General features: G+C 36.0%; 1 protein-coding gene and 1 pseudogene across 1 annotated transcript in view; both read right to left on the minus strand.

The window, feature by feature from the left end:
* Positions 1-6,593: 6,593 nt before the first annotated feature.
* LOC141507101 (dnaJ homolog subfamily C member 17 pseudogene) lies at positions 6,594-7,527 on the minus strand (annotated as a pseudogene).
* Positions 7,528-11,081: 3,554 nt separating this feature from the next.
* Positions 11,082-24,401, minus strand: part of LOC141507110 (myelin-oligodendrocyte glycoprotein-like) — a 67,547-nt gene continuing 54,227 nt past the window's right edge. The window contains exon 5 of the mRNA XM_074214493.1: positions 11,082-11,201. Coding sequence (XP_074070594.1) covers positions 11,082-11,201 — 120 coding nt within the window. The remainder of the gene's footprint in view (positions 11,202-24,401) is intronic.

Consider the following 24,401-nt stretch of genomic DNA (forward strand, 5'->3'; position numbering starts at 1 on the left):
AGCCTAGAAAAGTTGATTATATTCTGCTCAACCTATGAAAGGAACCATAATTTTCCTATAACTTTCTTCCCAATGTCCTCTTCACTAACAAAGAATGTAGAATCTATTTGGATTTTTCAAAGTTAAATACACACTTCCATTGGAGGAACTCATTCTTTCAATTGTTATTCAGTAATGACAGTATCTGCATGTTATTTTTCCATATGGAGACATTAGATGGTAGAAAAAGCACATCTTTTTGGTGTTGATTGAAAACAAATCACATCTCACAAGGATACAAAGAATGAAATCATCTTATGGTTGAGCTAACCTAGAATAAGTTTACCAGAGGGCCCAGAACTTAGTCATATCATTTACAAAGGGGGTACCATAACAAGGTTTCAGTCTTTTGAAAGCTTTCTAATTGCCACTTATTTGTGATCTTTCCACAGAAAATTCCTTCTTCTTTGATGCTTTTCTTTTTTATTTGAAAACAAATTCCATCATTGCTTTCCCTGTTTGTTTTGTTTTGTTTTAGGTTTTTGCAAGGCAATGGGGTTAAGTGGCTTGCCCAAGGTCACCACAGCCAGGTAATTATTAAGTGTCAGAGGTTGGATTTGAACTCAGGTCCTCCTGACTCCAGGACCAGTGCTCTATCCACTGCATCACCTAGTTGCCCCTCTTTTTTTTAGGTTTTTTTTTGCAAGGCAAATGGGGTTAAGTGGCTTGCCCAAGGCTACACAGCTAGGTAATTATTAAGTGTCTGAGACCAGATTTGAACCCAGGTACTCCTGACTCCAAGGCTGGTGCTTTATCTACTACGCCACCTAGCTGCCCTCTTGTTTGTTTTTTAATAGTGTGTTGGCAGAGCCAACATTAGCAACAATTCAGTATACTTCTCTTTTTACATTAGGAAATTTCAGAAGACATCCCCCAATTTCTCTGTTTTTTAGTAAAGAATTTAGCATTTGTAACTAGGTGGTGCAGTGGATAGAGCAGCAGCCATGGAGTCAGGAGGACCTGAGATCTACTCTGGCCTCAGACACTTGACACTTGTAAGCTGTGTGACTTTAGGCAAGTCACTTAGCCCTAACTGCCTCACATCTATGACCATCTCCATTCATCCTAATCCATATCTGGCCATTGGACCCAGATGACTCTGGAGAAGAAAGTGAGGCTGGTCACTTAACACAACACTCCCTCGCTCAAATCCAATTTATGTGAAGTTGTGGTATCACCTCTCTGATGTTGTGGACTTCAAGAACTCAGGACAAACATCATCATCATCATCATCATCATCTTCTTCTTCTTCTTCTTCTTCTTCTTCATTATCATCAGCAGCAGCAGCAGCAACAGCAGCAGTAGCAGCAGCAGCAACCTAATGTAGTGTTCACCCTTTCTCAGTTTTATCTTATTGACATTAGACATTCTTCTTCTCTATATTCCTTTGGTGCTTCAAAGAGAAGACTACAGGTATTGTATCAATCACAAGTTGATGGGACTTTTTTTGAGAAATGACAAAGTTTTGGTGTCTTTTTAAGTCCTTATTTCTTCTTCATCCAACAGTTCTTTCAGAAGTCTATTTTTTTTTTCTTTCCCTGCTCAAATGGAAAACTAATGTTTTTCCTAGAAGAGATAGTACTGGAGATAATGTGCTTAGCAAGAAGAGGCAAAAAATAGTTGGTGAATAGGTGGTGAAAAGTGATTCTGGCCTCATATGTGAAAGCTTGGTTTTCAGTTATTTTGTATTTATGAATTCAGAATAGTGGTTCTGCTGCTAAGTCTAGGTCTCTTTCTACACAGATTACCAGAACAGAAAACTAAAAAGTAGAGAGAGAGAGACTTTAGCCTGTTTTGCTACTGAAATGGCTGAATATTATGCTAGGTTCCAGAATTGTAAGATACTTCCCTTTTGTAGGCCAACTACTTCATCCAAAAGATGGATTTAAGAAAAAAAATAGCATGCAAGAGGATCTGTTCTCTCACATTTCTTTTCCTCTTGATCATTCTAACTCCATAAAAGTGATCCTTCCCTTGGCATGACAGATTTCTAACACCAAAAGAGATAATTTTTTTTAAATGTTAGATCATGAGTGCAGATTCAATTTGATAAATTGGGGCATACTTTCTCTCTCTTCCTTTTTGGTTTAGCATTAAATTAAATTGAGGTAAACATAGTTAACATTTACATAACTGTTGTTCAGTCATTCAGTTGTATCAGACTCTATGGGAGCCCATAGGCAAAGTGCTTGGGTTGACTTGGCAAAGATACTGCAATGTGTCCTCTAGTGTGTGCCCCTTTTTACAGATGAAGAACTGAAACAAATAGGGCTTAAGTGACTTGCCCAGTTAGTAGGTGCCTGAGGCTGGATTGGAACTCATATCTTCTGAACTCCATTATGCTTTGCACCACCTAACTACCAGAGGAATATTTATATACTTAGAACTATTTTTTACAGGAGGAATGGCAGGAAGGAGGACTGTGAAGAGAGAAGTAAGGTTGTTCACATTCTATGCCTTCTCTTTCTGCCTTGACCATTAAGCATGAAGGACAACTGACCAAGGAATAAGGGAAGAGGAGAGTGTGTGAAAGCAGGACAGTGGGGGAAGTGAAGTAAGTGGGGGAAAGGATGAAGGACTGGGTCAGCTGCAGCAACATCTGAAATTTTATGATTATTTTTATGGTGATGGTCTTCCTCAGCTGTTCCAAGATCACAGTCTCTCATGCACGCTTTCCAAAATACAATTCATTCATTTTTTCCATAACCCACAGGATAAGCCTAGAGAAGTCATAATATGTTCTTTTTTTTTTAGGTTTTTTTTTTCAAGGCAGAAATAGGGTTAAGTGGCTTGCCCAAGGCCACACAGATAGGTAATTATTAAGTGTCTGAGACTGGATTTGAACCCCAGGGCCAATGCTTTATCCACTGCACCACCTAGCTGCCCCATAGTATGTTCTAATGAGCATGTGCAAGAATCATTGATTTTAAAGAAGTCTTGGTAAGAAGATTTTTTTTCCAATTTCTACTTCAAGAAGAAGGACAGATTGGAGAGTATGATTTGATCTTCCAAAGTTCAATATACACGTCTCATTTATCTTCATAGACAAGTGGCATGGTGGATTGAGTGTTAAGCCTGGAGTCTGAAAAATTAATTTTTTGCACCAGAGACTTATAGCAAGTCATAGGCAAGTCATTTAGCCTCAGTTCCTTCACCTGTAAAATGAACTGGAGAAGAAAATAGCATTTTGCCAAGAAAACCCTCAATGGAGTCCTAAAGAGTTGGATATCACCAAGATCATATTGTTGCTTGTCTTTAATATACTGAAATGTCTTTGCATCTTGCTTCTCTTTCTCAAGCTTTTCCCACGTTATGAATATTTATCAAGACAACAAATTCATGCTATGTAATTTTTCATAATAGGTGTGGCACAATAGACAGGAATCTCATTCTATTTATTGAACTTTTAAATATTCATTTCCATTTATTCCTCAGCAAACTACATCCTTACTGCAGTCATCTTTTACATCCTTTGAGGGTTAATTTTCAGACCACATTGTGATCAAATCAGTTGACATTTTTGGATAAAATAGAAAGACCCTAAAAACATTTTCAGTTGTTATAGATATGGTGACTATCAAGTTGAACATTTCTTTCTGCATTACATTCTTCCATATACTGTGTTATATATAATACATATATGCATACATTTGTATATAAATATAATTATATTTATGCTATATGTATTTATATATATATATTTCAAAAAAGGAAAAAGATTAAATACATAGATTACCTTCTTTAGATTTCAGAAGAGTGGTTACCCATGCTTTATCTATTCTTAAGCTGCAAAGTAGTGAACAGTCAACTGAAAATGAAAGTTTCATGTCTATCAGTTTTGTGTGAGTGTGTTTTTTAATCTTTCAAATGAGATATGTCCAGAGCAGCTGCAATATAGAAAAATTTTCAAAAGTATAGAGGAATACAGAATTTAATAGACCTCAAAATCAAGAAGAGCCACTAATAATTCTACAGGCTTCTATGTATATCTGTGATCTTAGGTTATATGAGTCTTTAAGAGTATCCATGATGGACTAGGGACAGGCTGCCCTCAGAACTTTTGACAATTCTAAGTGAAGCTTTTATGATCCTTTTATGCTTTAGAACAGATGGGAAAAACTGAATTTTGCCTGGTGTTTCAGAGATAAGGATGGCATCTTGCTCATATTGCTCTGATTAGTTTTCACCAATTAAGCCAAGGAACTTTTAGTGCATCTTTTAAAAAAATAAGGGAGGGACTAGGCCTAGATAGAATTGAGATAGTCATAGAGAAACACTAGACCATAAAAACCAGAGGGATGTATGTGTGTTTTGGACTCTTAATGAGTCAATCTTAAAACTAGAGTTAACCTAATACAATGTGTTATACTCCTTTGAGTTTTACATTTTTCTCCCTCCCTCTCTTCCCTCCCTCCTCCCCAAAAGAAAGCAATCTAATATAGGCTATACATGTATAACCATGCTAAACATAGATCCATATTAATGATAATGTTTGTCCTTCATTTTTGAAGCATACCACAACATCAGGGAGGTCATGCTATGACAAGCACATGAATTGGATTTGAGTGAGGGGATGCTGTGCTAAGTCTCCAGCTTTACTTTTTCCTCCAGGGCCATCTGGGTCCAATGTCCAGATATGGAACAAGATGACTGGAGATGGCCCTGCTTGTGAAGCAATCAGGGTTAAGTGATTTGTCCAAGATAACACAGTTAGTAAGTGGCAAGTGTCTGAGGTTGGATTAGAACTCCTGTCCTCCTGACTCCAAGTCCAGGGCTCTATCTACTTCACCATCTAGCTGTCCAGATCCATATTAATCATGTTGTGAAAGAAGTACTTTTTCTTTCTCTTCCTTCCTTCCTTCCTTCCTTCCTTCCTTCCTTCCTTCCTTCCTTCCTTCCTTCCTTCCTTCCTTCCTTCCTTCCTTCCTTCCTCCCTCCCTCCATTCCTTCCTTCCTTTTTCTTTCTTTCTTCTTCTTTAAAAAAAATTTATTTATTTCCATCCATCTGCACATGCATATTTCCAGGTTACAAAATTTCCCTCTACCCTCCTCTCAGCAGGAAACAGTCAGATTAGCATTTTAGACATATATATATATATATATTTTGTTAAACCTGTTTACAAATTAGTAATTTTCGACATGAGGAATTAGGATTAAGAGAAAGAGATACATAAGAGATAATTTTTATAAAGTGTTCATATCCAGAAGAGTCTTTTTTTTTATTTGTGTATGTTTTGTTTTGTTTTTATTCCTCTGGATGGGAATCATATAGTCCATAATCAGTCCAATACAGTTGTCCCAGCTTTTTGGACTATGGAGAGGAGCTGTTTCCATCAAGGTTATTCATATCATAATGTTGTTGTTGATGTACACATTGATCTCTTGGTTGCCTTTGCTCAGCATCAGATCCCGTGAATCATTCCATGCTTCTCTAGAGTTCGACCATTTATGGTTTCTTATAGAACGAGAGTATGCCATAGTATTCATGTGTCATAACTTGTTTAGCCATTCCTCAATTGATGGACATCCCCCTCAACCTCCAATTCTTTACTACTACAAAAAGAGCTGCTGTGAATATTTTGGAACATGAAGGAATTTTTCCATTTCTTAATAATTTCTTTTGGATGTAGACCTAGAAATAGAATTTCTAAATCAAAGGGTATGAACAGTTTTATTACTTTTGGGGCATAGTTCCATATCGCTCTCCAGAAAGGTTGGATCTATTCACAACTCCACCAGCAATGCATCAATGTCTCAATTTTACCACAATCTCTCCAACAATGATCATCTTCCCTTTTTCTCATCTTGGCTAATCTAATAGGTATGAGATGATACCTCATTATTGTTTTAGTTTGCATTTCTCTAATCAATAGTGATATGGAGCATTTCTTTCATATGAATATACATAGCTTTAACTTCTTCATTTGAAAACTGTCTATTCATATCCTTTGACCATTTATCAATTGGGAATGACTTGTAATCTTATAAATTTGATGCAATTTTCATATATATATATGTATGTATTTTAGAAATGAGACCTTTATCAGAACTCCTAGTTGTGAAGATTGTTTCCCAGCTTTCTGCTTTCTTTCTAATTTTGGCAGTATTGATTTTATTAGTGCAAAAGCTTTTTGATTTAATATAGTCAAAATCATTCATTTTGCAGTTTATAATGTGCTTTAATTCTTGTTTGGTTACAAATTTATCTCTTTTCTGTAGATCAGATATATAGATAGATAACATCTTGGTTTATTAATTTATCTCTTTATGTCTAATTTAGCTCTTTATGTCTAAATCCTGTACTCATTTTGACCTTATTTTGGTATAGGGTGTGAGATATGGATCTATGCCTAGTTTTTTGTCATACTATTTTCTAGTTTTCCCAACAATTTTTGTCAAATAGTGAGTTCTTATCCCAGAAGCTGATGTCTTTGGGCTTGTCAAAGAGTAAATTGCTGTAGTCATTTATTGCAGTTTCTTTTGAACCTATCCTAATTCACTGATCCATTACTCTATTTCTCTTTTTTTTTTTCTAAAAAACTTTATTGTAGGCATTAACTTAAGAAAAGGGAGCAGGAAGGAGGGAGAGAATGCAAGAGGGTTCTGCGGGGCAATGTGGACATACCCTCCTCATCCTCCCTCCCTTCGATTAGCTGCCTGATGCATGCACATCATGAACGAGGCTCTCATAGTCCCTCTCTGATAGCAAGGAGCCCTGTGACATTCCTGATTGGCTGGTGCCATCACTGCTCATTGTCCCCCGGGGCTGACTCTCCAGCCAGGAGATCTTCAGAGGGTTTTTGACGAGGCCCACTTCAGCCAATACCACAGCCTTGACCGAAGCAAATTCCACCACAGCACTTGCTGTCTTCTTACTGGTGATGACCAAGTTGAGCACTTCACCATATTTTTGTAGAATCTTCAAGAGGATGTCCTTGGGGTAACCATCTTTGGTCTGGCCCTCCTTTTTACACTTCCATTTTAGCTTCAGTCAGGTGTTCCTTTGCCTTCAGGATTTTCTTTCTTTCTTCTTAATCTCTGTTCCCAATCTTGGCATATCTGCTTCTGGATCAGCCTCTGTTGTTCTTCCAGTTGCTGGGAGTCCTCTTCTAGTAGGTGTGCGATCTCTTGTTCTAATGTCCTAGTACTTCGACTGTCCTCTTCCACCTTGCTCCCTTGGGCCTGGGCTTGCCTCTCCCTGGCTTTGAGATCAAGCTTCACTTTCTTTCTTCTCTCATCAAGTTTCTGAGTCCTTTCAGCTGCCTGCTTCTTGGCTTTCCTGACCTTGTCCTATGCTGCTGGAGCTGCAACATCCACCAGCACCTCCAAGGCCTAGGAAAGCTGGTGGAAGAGCTCAGCTGCTTGGGGGTTATCTGGATGTTTGTCTGGATGGCAGGTGAGGGCCTTTAGTCGATAAACCTTCTTTACTTCCTTGTCCACTGCCTTTTCCCCTATTCCCATTTGCAACAACTCCTTGGTCACCACCATGGTCCCAACCCCCGAGTTTCCCCAAGAACTCTGCACAGATACTTTTAAAGGTGATTTAAGATAATATACTGGGGGCAAGAAGAATCTTCGTGGTCCTCAGGATGCTCACGTGAAGTGAAGGAGAGAAAATGAAACCTAGCTACTTCCTTGTGAGGTCTAGAAGTGGGCTAAGTCATCCAGGTATTCAGGGCTTTTGTAAATATGGATAGGTCTGTGGCATTAGATTCCTGCTCTCTGAAGATTATGCAGGAGGGAATTGAGGAGGAAAGAGGAAGGGAAGAGAATGAAAATAAAGGTGTGGGGGGAGAAAAGAAAAAGAATAGGAAAGTTCAAAGGAACAAAATAGTCTGAGTTCCCTGGCAGATTCTATCAAGCACTATATGAGCATGAGAGAAGTAAAGCCTGGATTTAGCCTGAGAAGACAGTCAGGATGGAATGAGTGAACAGAGAATGGAAAGAGTGAGAGAAACACTGAGCCTCCCTCAAATAAGGACCAGAAGTCCCCTCATCAGGCCTGACTGCCTGCCTGCCTGACTGCCTACCTACCTACCTACCTACTTCCATCTAAGCACCCCCAAACTCAAAGTCTATGCAATCTGCTTTTTGGAAGCAGGAAAACCAACCTCATCATGTATTGGCAGTTCCTGTTCTAGCCAACTTCTTCTGGCCACACTCCTGGGATGTGGCCTGGTTTCCAGGGGGCAAAGTGCCAAGTTGCCTCAGGTGACTCACCTTTGCAGTTCAGAGAGGGCTTGGTGGGGGTGGGGTGGGCTGGATGACAAAGAGAGAAGAGGAAACCAAGCTTCCTGGGTCCATCCAGAGAATCTCTCACCTTTTGCAAGATCTGGGCAAATTTGGCCTCGACATTGGGGAAAGACCATGCTTATGCTGTAGCAACACTTTACAAAATGAGTCAAACCTGGTGGTCACTGCCCCTAAGCAGAGGTTGCAGTGTTAGAAGTCTGAGAGGGGTGGGGGGGTGGGGTGGGGGAAGTGAACCCAGCCAGGCAGGCAAGCAGCCCCTCTTCTGCTCTGCCTCTTCTCATAATCCCCCCCCCCCACCATTACTTTATTTCTTAACTTTTAGGAAGTTTTGATGACTGCTGCTTTATAGTATAGTTTTAGATTTAGTAGAGGTAGGCCACTTTCCTTTACATTTTGTTTCCCCCATCAGTTCCCTTGCTATTCTTGCCCTTTTGTTGCTCCAGATGAATTTTGTTACTATTTTTTCTAGCTCAATAAAGTAGTTATTTGGTAGCTTGATTGGTATGGCACTGAATAAGTAATTTAATTTGGGTAGAATTGTCATTTTTATTATATTAGTTTGACCTAACCATGAGCATTTGACATTTTTCCAATTATTTAGATCTGACTTTATTTGGGTGAGGAGTGCTTTATAATGGTGCTCATACAGTTTCTGGGTTTGTCTTGGGAGGTAGATTCCCAAGTATTTAATGTTGTCCACAGTTATTTTAAATGAAATTTCTCTTTCTATCTGTTGTTCTTGAGCTTTGTTGTTCATATATACAAATGCTGATGATTTATGTGAATTTATTTTATATCCTGCTACTTTGCTGAATTTGTTAATTGTTTCAAGGAGCCTCCCAGCAGTTACTTCCAGGGTGGTCAGCCCACAGAAAGTAAGGGGTTGGGGGGGAGACTAGTGAGGGCTCTCCTCTGTCCCTGGGACAGGACTTTTTGGTGCTTTGTTCATAGTCAGATCCTGGCCACAGTCTCTATGGCCCTCATTGCCATAGAGAAGGGATCCTCCTCACAGCTCCAGGGCAGAAGGGTGTGCTTATGGTCATCCACAGACCAAAGCACAGCCCAGGAGAGCTGTCAGAGTCTCTCATAAGACCTTTAAATAACTAAGGTCTTTGTTGGGGGTGTCCCAATAGCACTCAAAAGCTTGGGAAGCACTCCAAAGTCTGGGGAAATGAATAAAAAGAAAAAAAAAAGAAAGCTGACCATAGACAATTACTTTGGTCTCATGGAGTATCAAAACAAATGTTCAGAAGATGACAAAGTCCAAGCTTCTGTATCCAAAGCCTTCAAGAAAAATAGGAGTTGGGTTCAGGCTATGGAAGAGTTCAAAAAAGATTTTGAAAATCAAGTAAGGGAGGTAGAGGAAAAACTGGAAAGAGAAATGAGAGAGATACAGGAAAAACTTGATAATCAAGTCAGCAGCTTGGTTAAGGAGATCCAAAATTGTTGAAGAAAACATGTTAAAAACCACTTTAGGTCAAATGGAAAAAGCAGTCCAAAGAGTTAATAAGGAGAAGAATGCCTTAAAAAGCAGAATTGACCAGATGGAAAAGGAGATAAGAAAGGTCTCTGAAGAAAACAACTCCTTCAAATTTAAAATGAAGCTAAAGGAAGCTGATGACTTTGTGAAGAATAAAGAAACAACAATACAATACCAAAGGAATGAAGAACTAGAAGAAAATGTCAAATGTCTTGTTGAAAAACCAACTGATCTGGAAAATGGATCCAGAAAAGACAATTTAAAAATTATTGGGCTACCTGAAAGTCATGATCAGGAAAAGAGCCTTGACTTCAATTCCAAAGAATTTCTACAGGAAAATTTCCCTGATATTCCAGAAGCAGAGGGTAAAATAGAAATTGAGAGAATCTGCTGATCTCCTACTGAAAGAGATCTAAAAGCAATAACCCCCAGGAATATTATAACCAAGTTCCAGAACTTCCAAGTCAAAGAGAAAATACTATAAGCAGCCAGAAGGAAATAAATTCAAATATCATGGTGCTGCAGTTAGGATTACACAGGATTTAGCAGCATCCACATTAAGGGCTCATAGGACTTGGAATATAATATTCTGGCAGGCAAAAGAGCTTGGAATGCAACCAAGAATCAACTACTCAGCAGAACTGAACATCCTCTTCCAGGGGAAAAGATGGACTTTCAGTGAGACAGGGGAATTTCAAACGTTCCTCTTGAAACAGCCAGAGCTGAACAGAAAGTTTGATCTTCAGGTACAAGACTCAGATGAAGCATAGAGAGGGTGTATGAGAAGGATAAATTATGAGTGATTTGATGATGTTGAACTGTGTGTATTCCTGCATCAGAAGTTGATAATGATAACATATGAACCTTCTCATTTATTAGAGTAGTTAGAAGGAATGTGTATATACAGACAAGGCACAGGAGAGAGCTGAATTTGAAGGTATAACATATTGTAAAAATGGAGTCAATGGGAGAAAAGGAAATGTACTGGGAGAAAGGAAAAGGAGAGGTAGAATAAGCTAAGATATTTCATGTAAAAGAGCCAAGAAATAGCTTTTACAATGGTATGGAAGGGGGGAAGGTGAGGGAGAATGGGGGAGTCTTCATTCTCATTGGAAATACCTCAGAGAGAAATAACATGTATACTTAATAGGGTATAGAAATATAGAAGAAAAAGGAGAGAAAAAAGATGGGAGAAAGGGGACAGGGGAAGGGGAGGAGGGATGTAAGTGGTAGAGGAGAGGGTAGATAATGGGAGAGGATAGTCAGGTATAACACATTTTCTTTTTTTACTTTTTGGAACATGGTGGGATTATGGCCTGTCTGGGACCATGGGTGGTTGCTGGGTCTCTGGGTGGGATGTAGTCTTGGGGCCTACTGGCCCCAGGGCTGGTGCTCTACCTGCTGCACCACTCCATGGCCCCACAGCACACTTTTGAAGAGGGACAGAGTGAATGAATATAGAAAATGTAATAATTGCTAGTGGGGAGGAATGAATGGAGGGAATTACAATCAGCAATAGCAACTGTGGAAAAATATGGAAATAACTTCTCTGATGGACTTATGATAAAGAATATGATCCATCTCAGAAACAGAGATGATTATATTTGAACATAGACTGAAGCACATTTTTGTTTTCTCTTTCTTTCACTTTATTTCTTGTGTATTTTTTATTTTTGTGGGGGGAGGGGTATTATGTTTCCTCTTACAACAAGACTTTTAGTAATGAGTAAATACATGAAAATGTAAATTTAAAAAAATGATTTTAATCTACAGAGATACAGGTCTTCTTAGTGTTTTGATGTCCTCATTAGAAAAGGTGCTAAGCACAGTGGGATTAAACTGATTAAAAGAATAATGAGGCATTTAAGTTTAAAGTTAATACTTCTGCTTTTCTTTGGGGCTTTTTGTCTCCAATGTAGTGATGTCATCTTGAACCTCTTCAATTGAGAGATAAGACCCAATTATACCTATATCCTTTATGTTCATTCTTTTCAATTATATTCTTTTTTTTAAGATGTTTTTGTAAGGCAAATGGGGTTAAGTGGCTTGCCCAAGGCCACACAATTAGGTAATTATTAAGTGTCTGAGGCCAAATTTGAACTCAGGTACTCCAGGCTCCAGAGTCAGTGCTCTATCCACTGTGATAACTAGCCACCCTCTTCAATTATATTCTACCATTTAATTATCCTAAGAGAAGAAGGGGTAAAAGACAGGACTTGGGTTGGGAACAAACCACTGTTAGGTCAAAACCTGGACATAAAGGAGGGGGGGAAAAACCTCTGCAAAGGCAAGGCCTGGACTGCATAGGCAACATCTTAGCCAACAACAAATCAGGGATCAGACCACAGCCCCAGCAAAATAAAAGCTTGCATCTATATTCCATATACCCTAGGAGCGGAACTAAAACAATCAAGATGAACAAAAAAAAACTAAAAGAGCACTCACTATAGAAAATTACTTTACAAAGAAGACAGCATTGCAATGTCTGAGGAAGAAAACAGTGAAAAATCACAGGGGAAGTATCAAAACAGTCTAGGAATTGGACTCAAATACAAAAACTCATGGAAGAGCCTAAAAAAGAGTTTAAAAATAAAGAAGGGAGGAAGAAGAAAAATGACAGAAAGAAATGAAAGTCATGCAGGAAAATTATGAAAAACTGACCAAAGAAATCAACTCCATAAAAATGAAAATTAACCAGTTGGAAAAGGAAACGCAGAAGCTAACTGAAGAAAATAAAACCCTAGAATTGAAGAAATAGAAACCAATGAATCTCCAAGACTACAAGATTCCATCAAACAAAATAAAAAGGCTGAAAAAATTGAAGAAAATGTAGAGTACCTTTTAGGGAAAACAAATGACCTGGAAAATAGATTCAGGAGAGATAATCTATGAATTATCTGACTACCAGAAAGCCTGGATCAAAAAAAGAATCATGCAGGAAATTATAAAGGAAAAGTATCCAAATCTGCTAGAACAAGATAACAATGTAACCATTGAAAGAATCCATAGAACCCCTCCAGAAAGAGACCCCAGAATCAAAACTCCAAGCGCTGTAATAGCCAAATTCCAGAACTCTCAAATAAAGGAGAGAATATTGCAAGCAGCAAAAAGGAAACGATTCAAATATAAAGAGATCTATCAGCCTCAACACTGAAGGATTGGAATACCTGGAATAGCATATTTCTGAGTTCAAAGGACCTGGGATTTCAACCCATAATGTACTACCATGCAAAATTCAGCATATACTGTCAGAGAAAAAGATGAATGTTCAACAAAATAGAGGATTTCCATATTTTACTGACACAAAGACTAGGAATGAACAGAGAATTCAATCACAAAATACACAACTCAAGAGTTGCATTAAAAAAAAGGTAAATGAAAAGGGGGAAGGAAAAAACAAACAAAAAAACACAAATGTTGGTCAAGGCCATCAAATTGTATACAGACCTAAAAGGGAAGATAGTCTTAGGACTTTAATCCTCTCAGGATAATTAGAGGGTAGAATTTTCTTGATTAGAATGAACCTAAAGGATGTGGGTATAAATTGGATCTCATCTCTCCATTGTAGAGGTCCAAGATCACATGCCAAGCTTGAGACAAAAAGCTCTGAAGAAAATCAGGGGTGTTAACTTTAAATTTAAGTGTCTCATTATTCTATGACTCACTTCAATCACACAATACTTAGCATCTTGTCTAATAAGGGCTTCATATACTTCAAGGACCTGAGTCAGTGTCCTTTAACTTACAATCATTTGTAAGGTTCTCAGGTGAGAACTCCAGAGCCTCCCAGGACTTAGAGATCTTTAAGATTCTGACAGTTGATTAGATCAGGGCTTGACTTAACCAGTACTTCACTGAACAAGGTGTTAAGTACCTGGGGAGGGCAAAGTGGGAGACAGAATAGGACTTGCTTGACTTAACAAAGTGTTAACTACCCTGGGTGAGGTAAAATGGCCTAGGTGGAAGGGCACAAATAGTTGAAGGAATTATATGGATTTGGATGATACTTTACAAAGATATATAATTTTAGAGGGAAAGAAGGGAGAATGTGAATGCTGAGTAAATTCTATTCAATAGACTTAGCTCAGTGAGGGAATAAGATACATTCCCACTTGGGTTTAAAAATCTAACTTAAGCTACATGGAAGGGGGGACTGGGAAAGGAAAAGATAAGGGAAAAAGGGACTGATAAATGGGAATTGAAAGTATAAGTGAAAATAAACTGAAAGTTATTTTTTAAAAAGAAAACTCAAAGGGAAAAAGGTATTAAAATTTTGGGGAGAAAGAATAAGAGGAAAAGAAAGATATAAATATATGAGATATAAATATAAGAGATATAAATATATATAAATATATAAATGGAGAAAGATAGCTTGGAGGGAAATACAGAATTAGTAATCATAACTGTAAAAGTGAATGAAATGAATTATACCATAAGATGGAAGCAGATAGCAGAATGAATTAAAAACCAGAATCCTACAATATGTTGTTTACAAGAAACACATTTGAAGTAGAGAGATACACACAGGGTAAAGGTACAAGGTTGGAGCAAAATATATTGTGCCTCAACTGAAGTAAAATAATCTAGGGTAGCATCCTAATTTCAGAAAAGTAAAAGCAAAAATCAATCTCATTAAAAGTGATGAGGAAGGAAACTACATCTTCTTAAAAGGCACCATTGGTAATGAAACTATATCATTACCAAACATGTATGCACCTAATGGCATAGCATCCAAATTCCTAGAGAAAAGCTAAGTGTATTATAAGGAGAAATAGACACCAAAACTCTAATAATGGGAGACCTCAGCCTCCCTCTCTCAGAACTAGATAAATCTAACAACAAAATAAACAAGAAGGAAGTTAAGAAGGTGAATGAAATCTTAGAAAACTTAGATATGATAGACCACTAGAGAAAACTTAATGGTGATAGAAAAGAATATACCTTTCTCTCAGCAGTACATGGCATCTTCACCACAACACTATGTACTGGGGCACACAAACCTTATAATCAAATGCAGAAAGGCAGAAGTAATAAATACACACTTCTCAGACTATGATGCAATAAAAATTATATATAATAAAGGGTCAGGGAAAGATAAACCAAGAATTAATTGGAAATTAAATAATTTTATCTTAAATAATGAGTAGATGAAACAGCAAATAATAGAAATAATCAATAATTATATCCAATAAAATGATAATAATGAGACATCATACCAAAATTTATGGGATGGAGCCAGGGCAGTTTTGAGAGGAAACTTTATATCTCTAAATGCCTATATGAATAAAATAAAGAGGAGATCAATGAATTGGGTATACAACTAAAAAAGCTAGAAAAAGAATAAATTAAAGACTCCCAATTAAACATTAAATTAGAAATTCTGACAATCAAGGGAGAGATTAATAAAATTGAAAGCAAGAAAATCATTGATCTCATAAATAAAACCAAGATTTGGTTTTATGAAAAAGCCATTAAAATAGACAAACCTTTGGTTATTCTGATTAAAAAAAAAAAGAAAGAAGATAACCAAATTACCAGTATTAAAAATGAAAAGGGTGAACTAATCACCAATGAGGAGGAAATTAAAGAGATAATTTGGAGCTACTTTGTCAAACCAATAAATTGGATAACTTGAGTGAAATGGATGAATATTTACAAAAATACAAACTGCCCAGATTAACAGAAGAGGAAATAAATTACTTTAATAATCCCATTTTAGAAAAAGAAATTGAAGAAACCATCTTTTAAAAAATCCCTAAGAAAAAGTCTCCAGTTCCAGACGGATTTATAAGCGAATTCTACCAAATATTTAAGAAACAATTACTATTCTACATAAACTATTTTAAAAAATAGGAGTTCTGCCAATCTTTTTTTATAATACCAACTAATACCTAAACCAGGAAGAATTAAAACAAAGAAAATTATAGACCAATCTTCCTAATGAATATTGATGCAAAAAAATCTTAAATAAAATTTTAGCAATGTGACTACAGCAACTTATTACCATGTAAAAGACCATGATCAGATTGATTTTATTTATTTTTAAAATTTTATTTATTTAAGGCAATGGGGTTAAGTGACTTGCCCAAGGTTACACAACTAGGCAATTATTAAGTGTCTGAGGTCAAATTTGAACTCAGGTCCTCCTGACTCCGGGGCTAGTGTTCTATCCACTGTGCTACATAGTTGCCTCATCACGTTGGATTTATACCAGGCAGGCAGGGGATGGTTCAACATTAGGAAAACACTCAACATAATTAAACATGTCAATAGTAAAACCAACAGAAATCATGTGATTATCTCAATAGATGCTGAAAAATCCTTTGATAAATACAATATTCATTCCTATTAAAAACACTAGAAAGTTTAGGAATAAATGGAGTTTTCCTCAAAATAATAAATAGTATCTATCTAAAACTATCAACAAATATTATCTGCAATTTGAATAAACAAGGAGCATTTCCAGTAAAATCGGGGTGAAACAATTACCATTACTATTCAATATAGTGTTAGAAATGTTAGCTGCAGCAATAAGAAGAGAAAAAGAAATTGAAGGAATCAGAATTGGCAATGAGGAAGCAAAACTTTCACTCTTTGCAGATGATGTGATGGTATACCTAGACAACCTGAGAAAATCATCTAAAAAACTCCTTGAAACAATTAACAAATTCAGCAAAGTAGCAGGTTATAAAATGAACCCACATAAATCATCAGCATTTCTGTATATGAACAACAAAGCCTAAGAGCAAGAGTTAGAAGAGAAATTCCATTTAATATAACCAGACAACATTAAATACTTGGGAATCTACCTCCTATAACAAACCCAGAAACTATGAGCACAATTATAAAACACTCCTCATCCAAATAAAATCAGCTCTCAATAATCGGGAAAATGTCAAATGCTAATATAATAAAAATGATGATTGTACCCAAATTAAATTACTTATTCAATATCATACCAATCAGAGTACCAAATAACTACTTTACTGAGCAAGAAAAAATAGTAACAAAATTCATCTGGAGCAAAAAAAAGGGCAAAAAACAGCAAGGGAACTGATGAAAGAAAATGTAAAGGAAGGTGGCCTACCTCTACTAGATCTAAAATTATGCTATAAAGCAGCAGTCATCAAAACTGCCTGGAATTGGTTTAGAAATAGAGTAATGGATCAGTGGAGTAGGATAGGTCCAAAAGAAACTGCAATAAATGACTACAGCAATCTACTATTTGACAAACTGAAAGACATCAGCTTCTGGGATAAGAACTCATTATTTGACAAAAATTGCTGGGAAAACTGAAAAATAGTATGACAAGAACTAGGCATAGATCCACACCTCACACCCTATACCAAAATAAGGTCTAAATGATACAGGATTTAGACATCAAGAGTGATAATAAATTAATAGACCAAAAAAAATTATCTATCTGATCTATGGAAAAGGGATAAATTTGTGACCAAACAAGAATTAGAGCACATTATAAATTGCAAAATAATGATTTTGACTCTATTAAATTAAAATGTTTTTGCACTAATAAAATCAATGCTGCCAAAATTAGAAAGAAAGCAGAAAGCTGGGAAACAATCTTCACAACTAGGAGTTCTGATAAAGCTCTCATTTCTACAATATATATAAAAGTCCTTACTGAGTTTCAGCATTTTCTCCCCCCACCAGAATACACTTAACGTCAACTCCAATTTGTGAATTCAATTTATTTTTAAAAAAATTTTATTTACTTATTTTCATCCATATGCATATGCATGTTTCTAAGTTACAAAATTTCCCTCCACCCTCCCTTCCCACTCAGTAAGGATATCAGAGTTATACAGCATGGTGAGAGAATCAAGTTTCTGGATTTTTTTTTTTTTATTTGTACTCCACAAAGATTTATTTAGGGCTTGCTTCTCTGCACTCTCCTGAGAACTATGGTTTGTATGAGGAGGAGGTAGAAAAGGCATCAAAACAATGTTTCCAATAGGGTGTTTGCTAATAGTATTGTATTAATCCTACAATTAAAAAAATATTGTTACAGAGGCAGTGCAATCCCCTGTACTTAGGAATTCTGAATTAGGGAATAATCTTTTTCAACATTATAAATTTTTTGAATATTTACTGAGAAAATATAGTAAGGATAGAAGTTACAAAAAGCTCCTCAAATGGGGAGCACATTTTCTCTTTCTTCATACAAAAGAATCAACATTGTAATGTTGAAAGTGACATTAGTAATATATGTTCACTCTTGTTTACAAAAGCATTATTGCTTAAATCACTCTTCCCAGCTTCAACAATTTGATACACCAGTAAACAATGAGAAACCCATCTTCTCAATTATTTGGGAGGGTAGTGATTTACAAAGTTGACTATATGATATATTTATAACCTGTTCAGTCTCTAGACTTCTACCCAGCTTTTCACCACTGAGCAGTCCTCTGTAAGGAAAGATACACACACACACACACACACACACAAACTTATAAATACTTCATAAATAAACAGTTCTATAAAAACCTGCTGGCATAGCTGTATCTGACAGAAAACATTTGATTTGTAGACACACCATATTTAATTTGTTGTTTTTTATGCTAAGATTAAAATTTTTCAATAAAATTACTTAGAATGGAAGTCTTTCAGTTTTGTTATCATTTACATTAATTTTAGTTATAGTTTTGTATATCATTTTGTACCAGTTAATCGATGTTTACCTGGGCTGCTCTATTTCTGATAGCACTAAAATAAATTCTCCAAAGTTACTTATGATGATTTCTTGATCTCTCCGCAACTTTGGACAGTGCTGATCATCCTATTCTCTTAGGTAGATTTTTGGGATATGACTCCCAACTAATGTTTCTCCTATTTGTTTTTGTCAGTTCATCGGTGCCAGGACACACCACCCTTATGGGTGTGTTCTTCAAGATATTATTCTCTTTGCTGTTAACTTTTCTCTCTACAATATTTTGCTTCATGATCATATCAACTTCCATGTGTTCAATGAATCATCATTACTCTATGTCAAAAATATTTTGCAAAATCTCATTTCTACTTATACAACATTTCTTACATGTGCAGGCCCTCTTTATGTCATCTCTGGATGATTTGCAATAGGGTCTTTATTCCTTAAATCTTGCTCTACTCCAATTCATTCTACCCACAATTAGAAAAGGAATCTTCTGGAAACACTGGTTTGACCAAATTTCTGCCTATTTAAGAAAATCCATAGACATCTGGATTAACTAAATAAGTTTGTGTTTGAATTTTCAAGTCCTTTACCACCTGAGCCCATTCTAATCTTTCTAGTCTTCTTATTCTTTAATCTCCTTCAAATACTCTTAAGATACAGAAAATAGGAACTTTTTGCTATTTTTCAGCTATCATTTTCCACGCCTTAATATCATGTTCTTTCAATCTCTGTTCAGTCTGACTGGAATGTTCTCTCTCTTCATCTCTACCTCCTGGCCTTCACATCCTAAAAAACTCAAGTGTTATCTTTTGAAAGAGTCTTCTGGTATTGAACCTTCTCCATCTATACCACAGCCATAGCTAGAGCTTTTCTTTGGAAATTATTTTCCATTCTTGTTCTATACATTTACTTGCATATTTTTTTTTTTTTGGCAAGGCTATGGGGTTAAGTAAGTGACTTGCCCAAGGTTACACAGGTAAGTAATTATTAAGTGTCTGAGGTCGAATTTGAATTCGGGTCCTCCTGACTGCAGGCTAAGTGCTCTATCCACTGCTCCACCTAGCTGTCCATACTTGTATAACTTCTGTTAGGTCCTTTTACAGTTGAATTGGAACTCCCTGATGCTAGGCAATTATACTTTTTGCCTTTGTTCCCCAGATTTCAGCATGCTTACTTACACATGATAAACATTTAATAAATTTTTCTGTTCTGCCCGATATATCATTATCATGTCCTAGGATTTGTTTCACCAATCTTTGATCAAAAGATATCCACTTTCTTTCCCTCAGGAAAATATGGCTGCTTGTATTCAACCTATCTTTTGTCTTTGACATCCTCAGAATATAGTGCTCAGTAATGGGATCATTGTTATAAAGAACAAGGTCATTTTTATGATCTTCCTATAAAATTCAAAGTCCTTCCTTCTCCCACCCCTGTACAATTTTAAGATCCTTATTAGATTTTTCAAATAAAATATGAACAGTTGACCTACCTTCCTAATGGTCCCCAGCATCTGTGTTCCCATATGTCATGATGTTTGCTAGTTTGATTTAGTTGAAGTGAAAAGCTAGAAGGTTTGATTGACATTTCCATTCTCATTCATGATGTAGCATATTTTTTAATAAGGTTTATGTTGTCTGGTCATTTGTATATCTTGTAATTGGACAATCTGGCAGCCAGGTATTGCAGTAGATAGAGCACTGGCCTTGGACCCAGGAGGAAAGGAGTTCAAATTCAGCCCCAGACACTTGACTTCCACTAGCTGAATGACTTTAGGCAAGTTACTTAACTCAGATTGCCTCTCATCCAGGGCCATCTCCAGTCATCCTGATTCCTATCTGGCCACTGGACCAGATGGCTCTGTAGGAGAAAGTATGACTGGAGATATAGCACAGCACCCCTCACTCAAATACAATTCATGGGATTGTCATGGCACCACCTTCCTGATGTTGCAGTCTGCTTTGAGAATGAAAGACAATTATCTACTGAAAGGAGAAGAGTGATATTAAAGACCATAATCTTATCAGTTTATATTAATTTTTTAATGTCTTGAGAGAATGTAGGCAAAGGATTTTCCCCTTGAAGAATATTTCCTCTAAGTTTTATTGATTCTGTTCCTACAAGTGTGCTGATGTAATGAAGTTAAAATACTTATTTTTCTTTTATCATGGCTTCAGACCCTTGTTTCATTTTGAATTTCCCTCACAACTACATAACACAAAGGAACTTCTTTTTATTTTATATGATGTTGAATATTCCTTTCTTATATAATGGTTGCCATATTTCCAGAACTTATAATGTTAAATTGTATATGAGATTATTTGGACTGTTGGGCATTGGTTCCTATATGTTTCTTAAAATGTTTACCCTCTGGAGAGTTTGTAGCCTTAATATTTTGAACTCAAAACTCTATTTGATTGGATAATACTCTTTGGAAATTGTTTCAAAGTCCATACTGCAATTTCACTGGTTGTTGAAAAAATATCTATTATCTTTTTGAGATAGCTTTCCTGCCCAGGTGGAGGAGAACTTCATCTTGGTTGCCATATTTGATTGATTTCACAAATATGATTTTGATTCTCATTAGAAATATATTCTACATGACACATTCTAAAAAAATGTTTCTTTTTCACAGGAAAGCAATGAAGATACAGAACAAGAAAATATCACTATCAATGAAAACATTATTTCTGAACATTTACCTCTAGTATCCTGGAGATACAGGTACACTAATGTACTATTAGTGGGGTTTGATTGGAATTACCACAGCAGTTTCCTGGTGAAGTTACAAAAATAACAGTGTAACCCACCTTTGCTTTGAGAATATACCAAATTGAATTTATTATGCAACTGATAATAAGAGATTCTGAAAAGATTAGTAGTATTAATCTTGTTAATCTAAAAATCAGGATATGCCTGAAAAACCTATATAGTTCAGATTGACTAAAGAAATTTTAGCTGATCAACAGCAAGAAATGATATTGGGGTGGGGATTGTTAGGTGGGCACAATGGTTAGAGCACTGACCCTGGAGTCAGGAGGGACCTGAATTCAAATGTGACCTCAGACACTTGATACTTACAAGGAGTGTGACCTGGGGAAAGTCATTTAACCCCATTGTCTCACAAAGTCACCTCCTCCCAAAATAAATAAAAAATAAAAAGAGGGAAAAAAAAGAAATGATACCAGGAATTAAAATCAATGAGTATAAGAAAAAGGAAAATTCTAGAAATATCTCTGTGAATTAATTTGAACACAAAAAAAACAGAACTAAGATTTAAACATTTGCTGTAATTTAAGAAGCCAAAAGGAAACATATATACTTTGAATTAAAAGAACCATATCATATAGATAATGATGAATGGAAAAATATTAAAGGGGACACACAAAAGAATAATTATAAGAATGAAACTTCCATTTGTCCCCTCAATATTATAAAGGTTTCAAAGAATGTAATCCAATATGTTTAATCAATCACTTCTGCCAAATGGCTGAACTGGAATGAAAGCCAAGATTCTTTAAAATGTATACACTGTTGTTCTTGTTTTCCAGAGAAAATGATTTCAGAAAACAGTAACTGATCATAATGGCAGTTTTGGAAAACATAGCACTGAGATTCTTTGATGATATGAATGATATATATATATATATATATTATGGTGAGAGAGTCTAATTCGTGGATGCTTTTCCAATTGATTTTCACAAGGATTTATTCATAGCCTATCAGTGTATACTCTTCTTTAAATTATGTGATGTAGTAAGGAGAATTTAGAAAAGGAATTAGAGCAATGGCCACAATTTAAAGTTAAAAATGTTTCAGTAGAGGCTATGGTACTTCCCTGTTTCTAAGAATTCTGAATTAGGGAAGTTATTTTTTCAACACTTATTTTTAAATGGAAATAGCAATATAAATTCACTATTTTTTCCAAAAGGATTATTCCTTAAACTTTTGTGAATCATTCTTATGAGTTTCAATAATTCAAAACACTAGTAAGCATCATAAAACTTTAGAACCTCAGTTATTTTTGGTGAAAGTTGCTTATAAAATTTATTGATATATAAAGCATTTATAACTGCACATTCCCAAATTTATATGCATACTTTTACCATGCAGCATTTTCCTATATTACAAAGACACATACACATAAATATTTCATGAATAAGAAAACAATTCAGCAAAACTTACTAACATGATGGAATCTGAGAGAATATACAAAGTTCTGTTTCTGTAACCCATGGCTTCTCTCTCAATGGAACAACTATTTCATTTTCAATTTCTCAGGATTTTTTACTGAGAGAATGACAGTCTTTCAGGGTTTTTTTCATTTCAATTCATTTTAGTTACAGCAAATATTCTCAGTTCCAGCTGAGAATTCATCTAATTTACCTAGGCTTCTATGAAATCTTTAACAAAGTCATTGCTGATAGGTTGAAAGTACTTTCCAAAGATACCAACTTCTAGTTCAAATCAAAAAGCTCTGTCAGTTCTTCTTTTTCTTGCTATGACTTTTTTAAAAATTAAATTAATTTTTTTGTTTTGTTTTTGCAAAGCAATGGGGTTAAGTGACTTATCCAAGGTCACACAGCTAGGTAATTGCTAAGTGTCTGAGGATAGATTTGAACTCAGGTCCTCCCAACTCTAAGGTTAGTTAGCTATCCACTGGGCCACCTAGCTACACCTCCTATGACTTTTGATAGCAATAATCATCCTATTCTCTTGGATAGGCTTTCTTCTCTAGGTTTTTGTTATCATTCTCTCAACTAGGATTTTTTTCTATTTGTTTTGTTAGTTCATCTGAGTTTTCTTTTGTAAGATATCACCAGACTGTCCCCTGTTTAACATGGATGAGTGTATCCCCCAAAGCTTTGATCTCTTTTAATTTCTTTATTCCTACTATTTTGCTTGGTATCAGCTCCCTTGAATTCAACTAATCAGCATTATGTCATGTAAACATCTGCCAAACTTCATTTCTACCTATACAAAATTTCTCTAATATATATCCACTTTTCTCTTCCCACTCAGGCTCTCTTTACCCAGATGATCTCCAAATGATTTCAAGAACCTCTGTCTTCCTTATACCACTCCTCTCCAATCTATCCTCACCTACCATAGGGATCTTTTGAACACAAATTAACTAAATTTTTGCACCAGTTCATAAAATCCAGATGTAGTTGATAATAGTATCTGTCATTTTAATAGTTCTTCACCACCTGACCTATTTTTAACCTTTCTCTTCTTCTGATGTTTTCCTCCCTTTCCAAGTCAAGAAATCAGATGCTTCTTGCTCTTCCTCAGACACCACACTCCTTGTCCAAACTGCATGCTTTTTTTTTTTTAGGTTTTTGCAAGGCAAACGGGGTTAAGTGGCTTGCCCAAGGCCACACAGCTAGGTAATTATTAAGTGTTAGAGACCAGATTTGAACCCAGGTACTCCTGACTCCAAGGCCAGTGCTTTATCCACTACGCTACCTAGCCTCCCCCTGCATGCTTTCTTACTCTCTATTCTCTCTCTCTCTCTCTTTATATCCACTGATGACTTTCAGATCCCCAAAGACTCAAAATCCTGCCTCTGAAAGAACCTGTTGGGAGTGAGCCTTCTTCATCCAGATGCCAACTTTGAGATTATTTTCCATTTATGCTGTCTATATATCTCCTATATCTAATTCTTGAAGTGGTATTTTTCAGTTGAATGGGCATTCCTTAAAAGGAAACACAATGGTTTTTGTCTTTCTTTATATTCCCAGACTTCAACACAGGTACTGAAACATGGCTATTGATGGCATTTTTTTTGGAAAACCATTTGTTTATATTGTAATTGGACAATTTACTATAGAAATGGAGAACAATAACATGAGAGAACAAAATCTTCTCAATTTATATTAATTCCGTATATTTCTTGAATATTACAGCTTCCAACTCAGAACACGAATAGACTTTCCTTATCTGATAATTTTT

This window comes from Macrotis lagotis, chromosome 1 (assembly GCF_037893015.1).
Source record: "Macrotis lagotis isolate mMagLag1 chromosome 1, bilby.v1.9.chrom.fasta, whole genome shotgun sequence".
Lineage (NCBI taxonomy): Eukaryota > Metazoa > Chordata > Mammalia > Peramelemorphia > Peramelidae > Macrotis > Macrotis lagotis.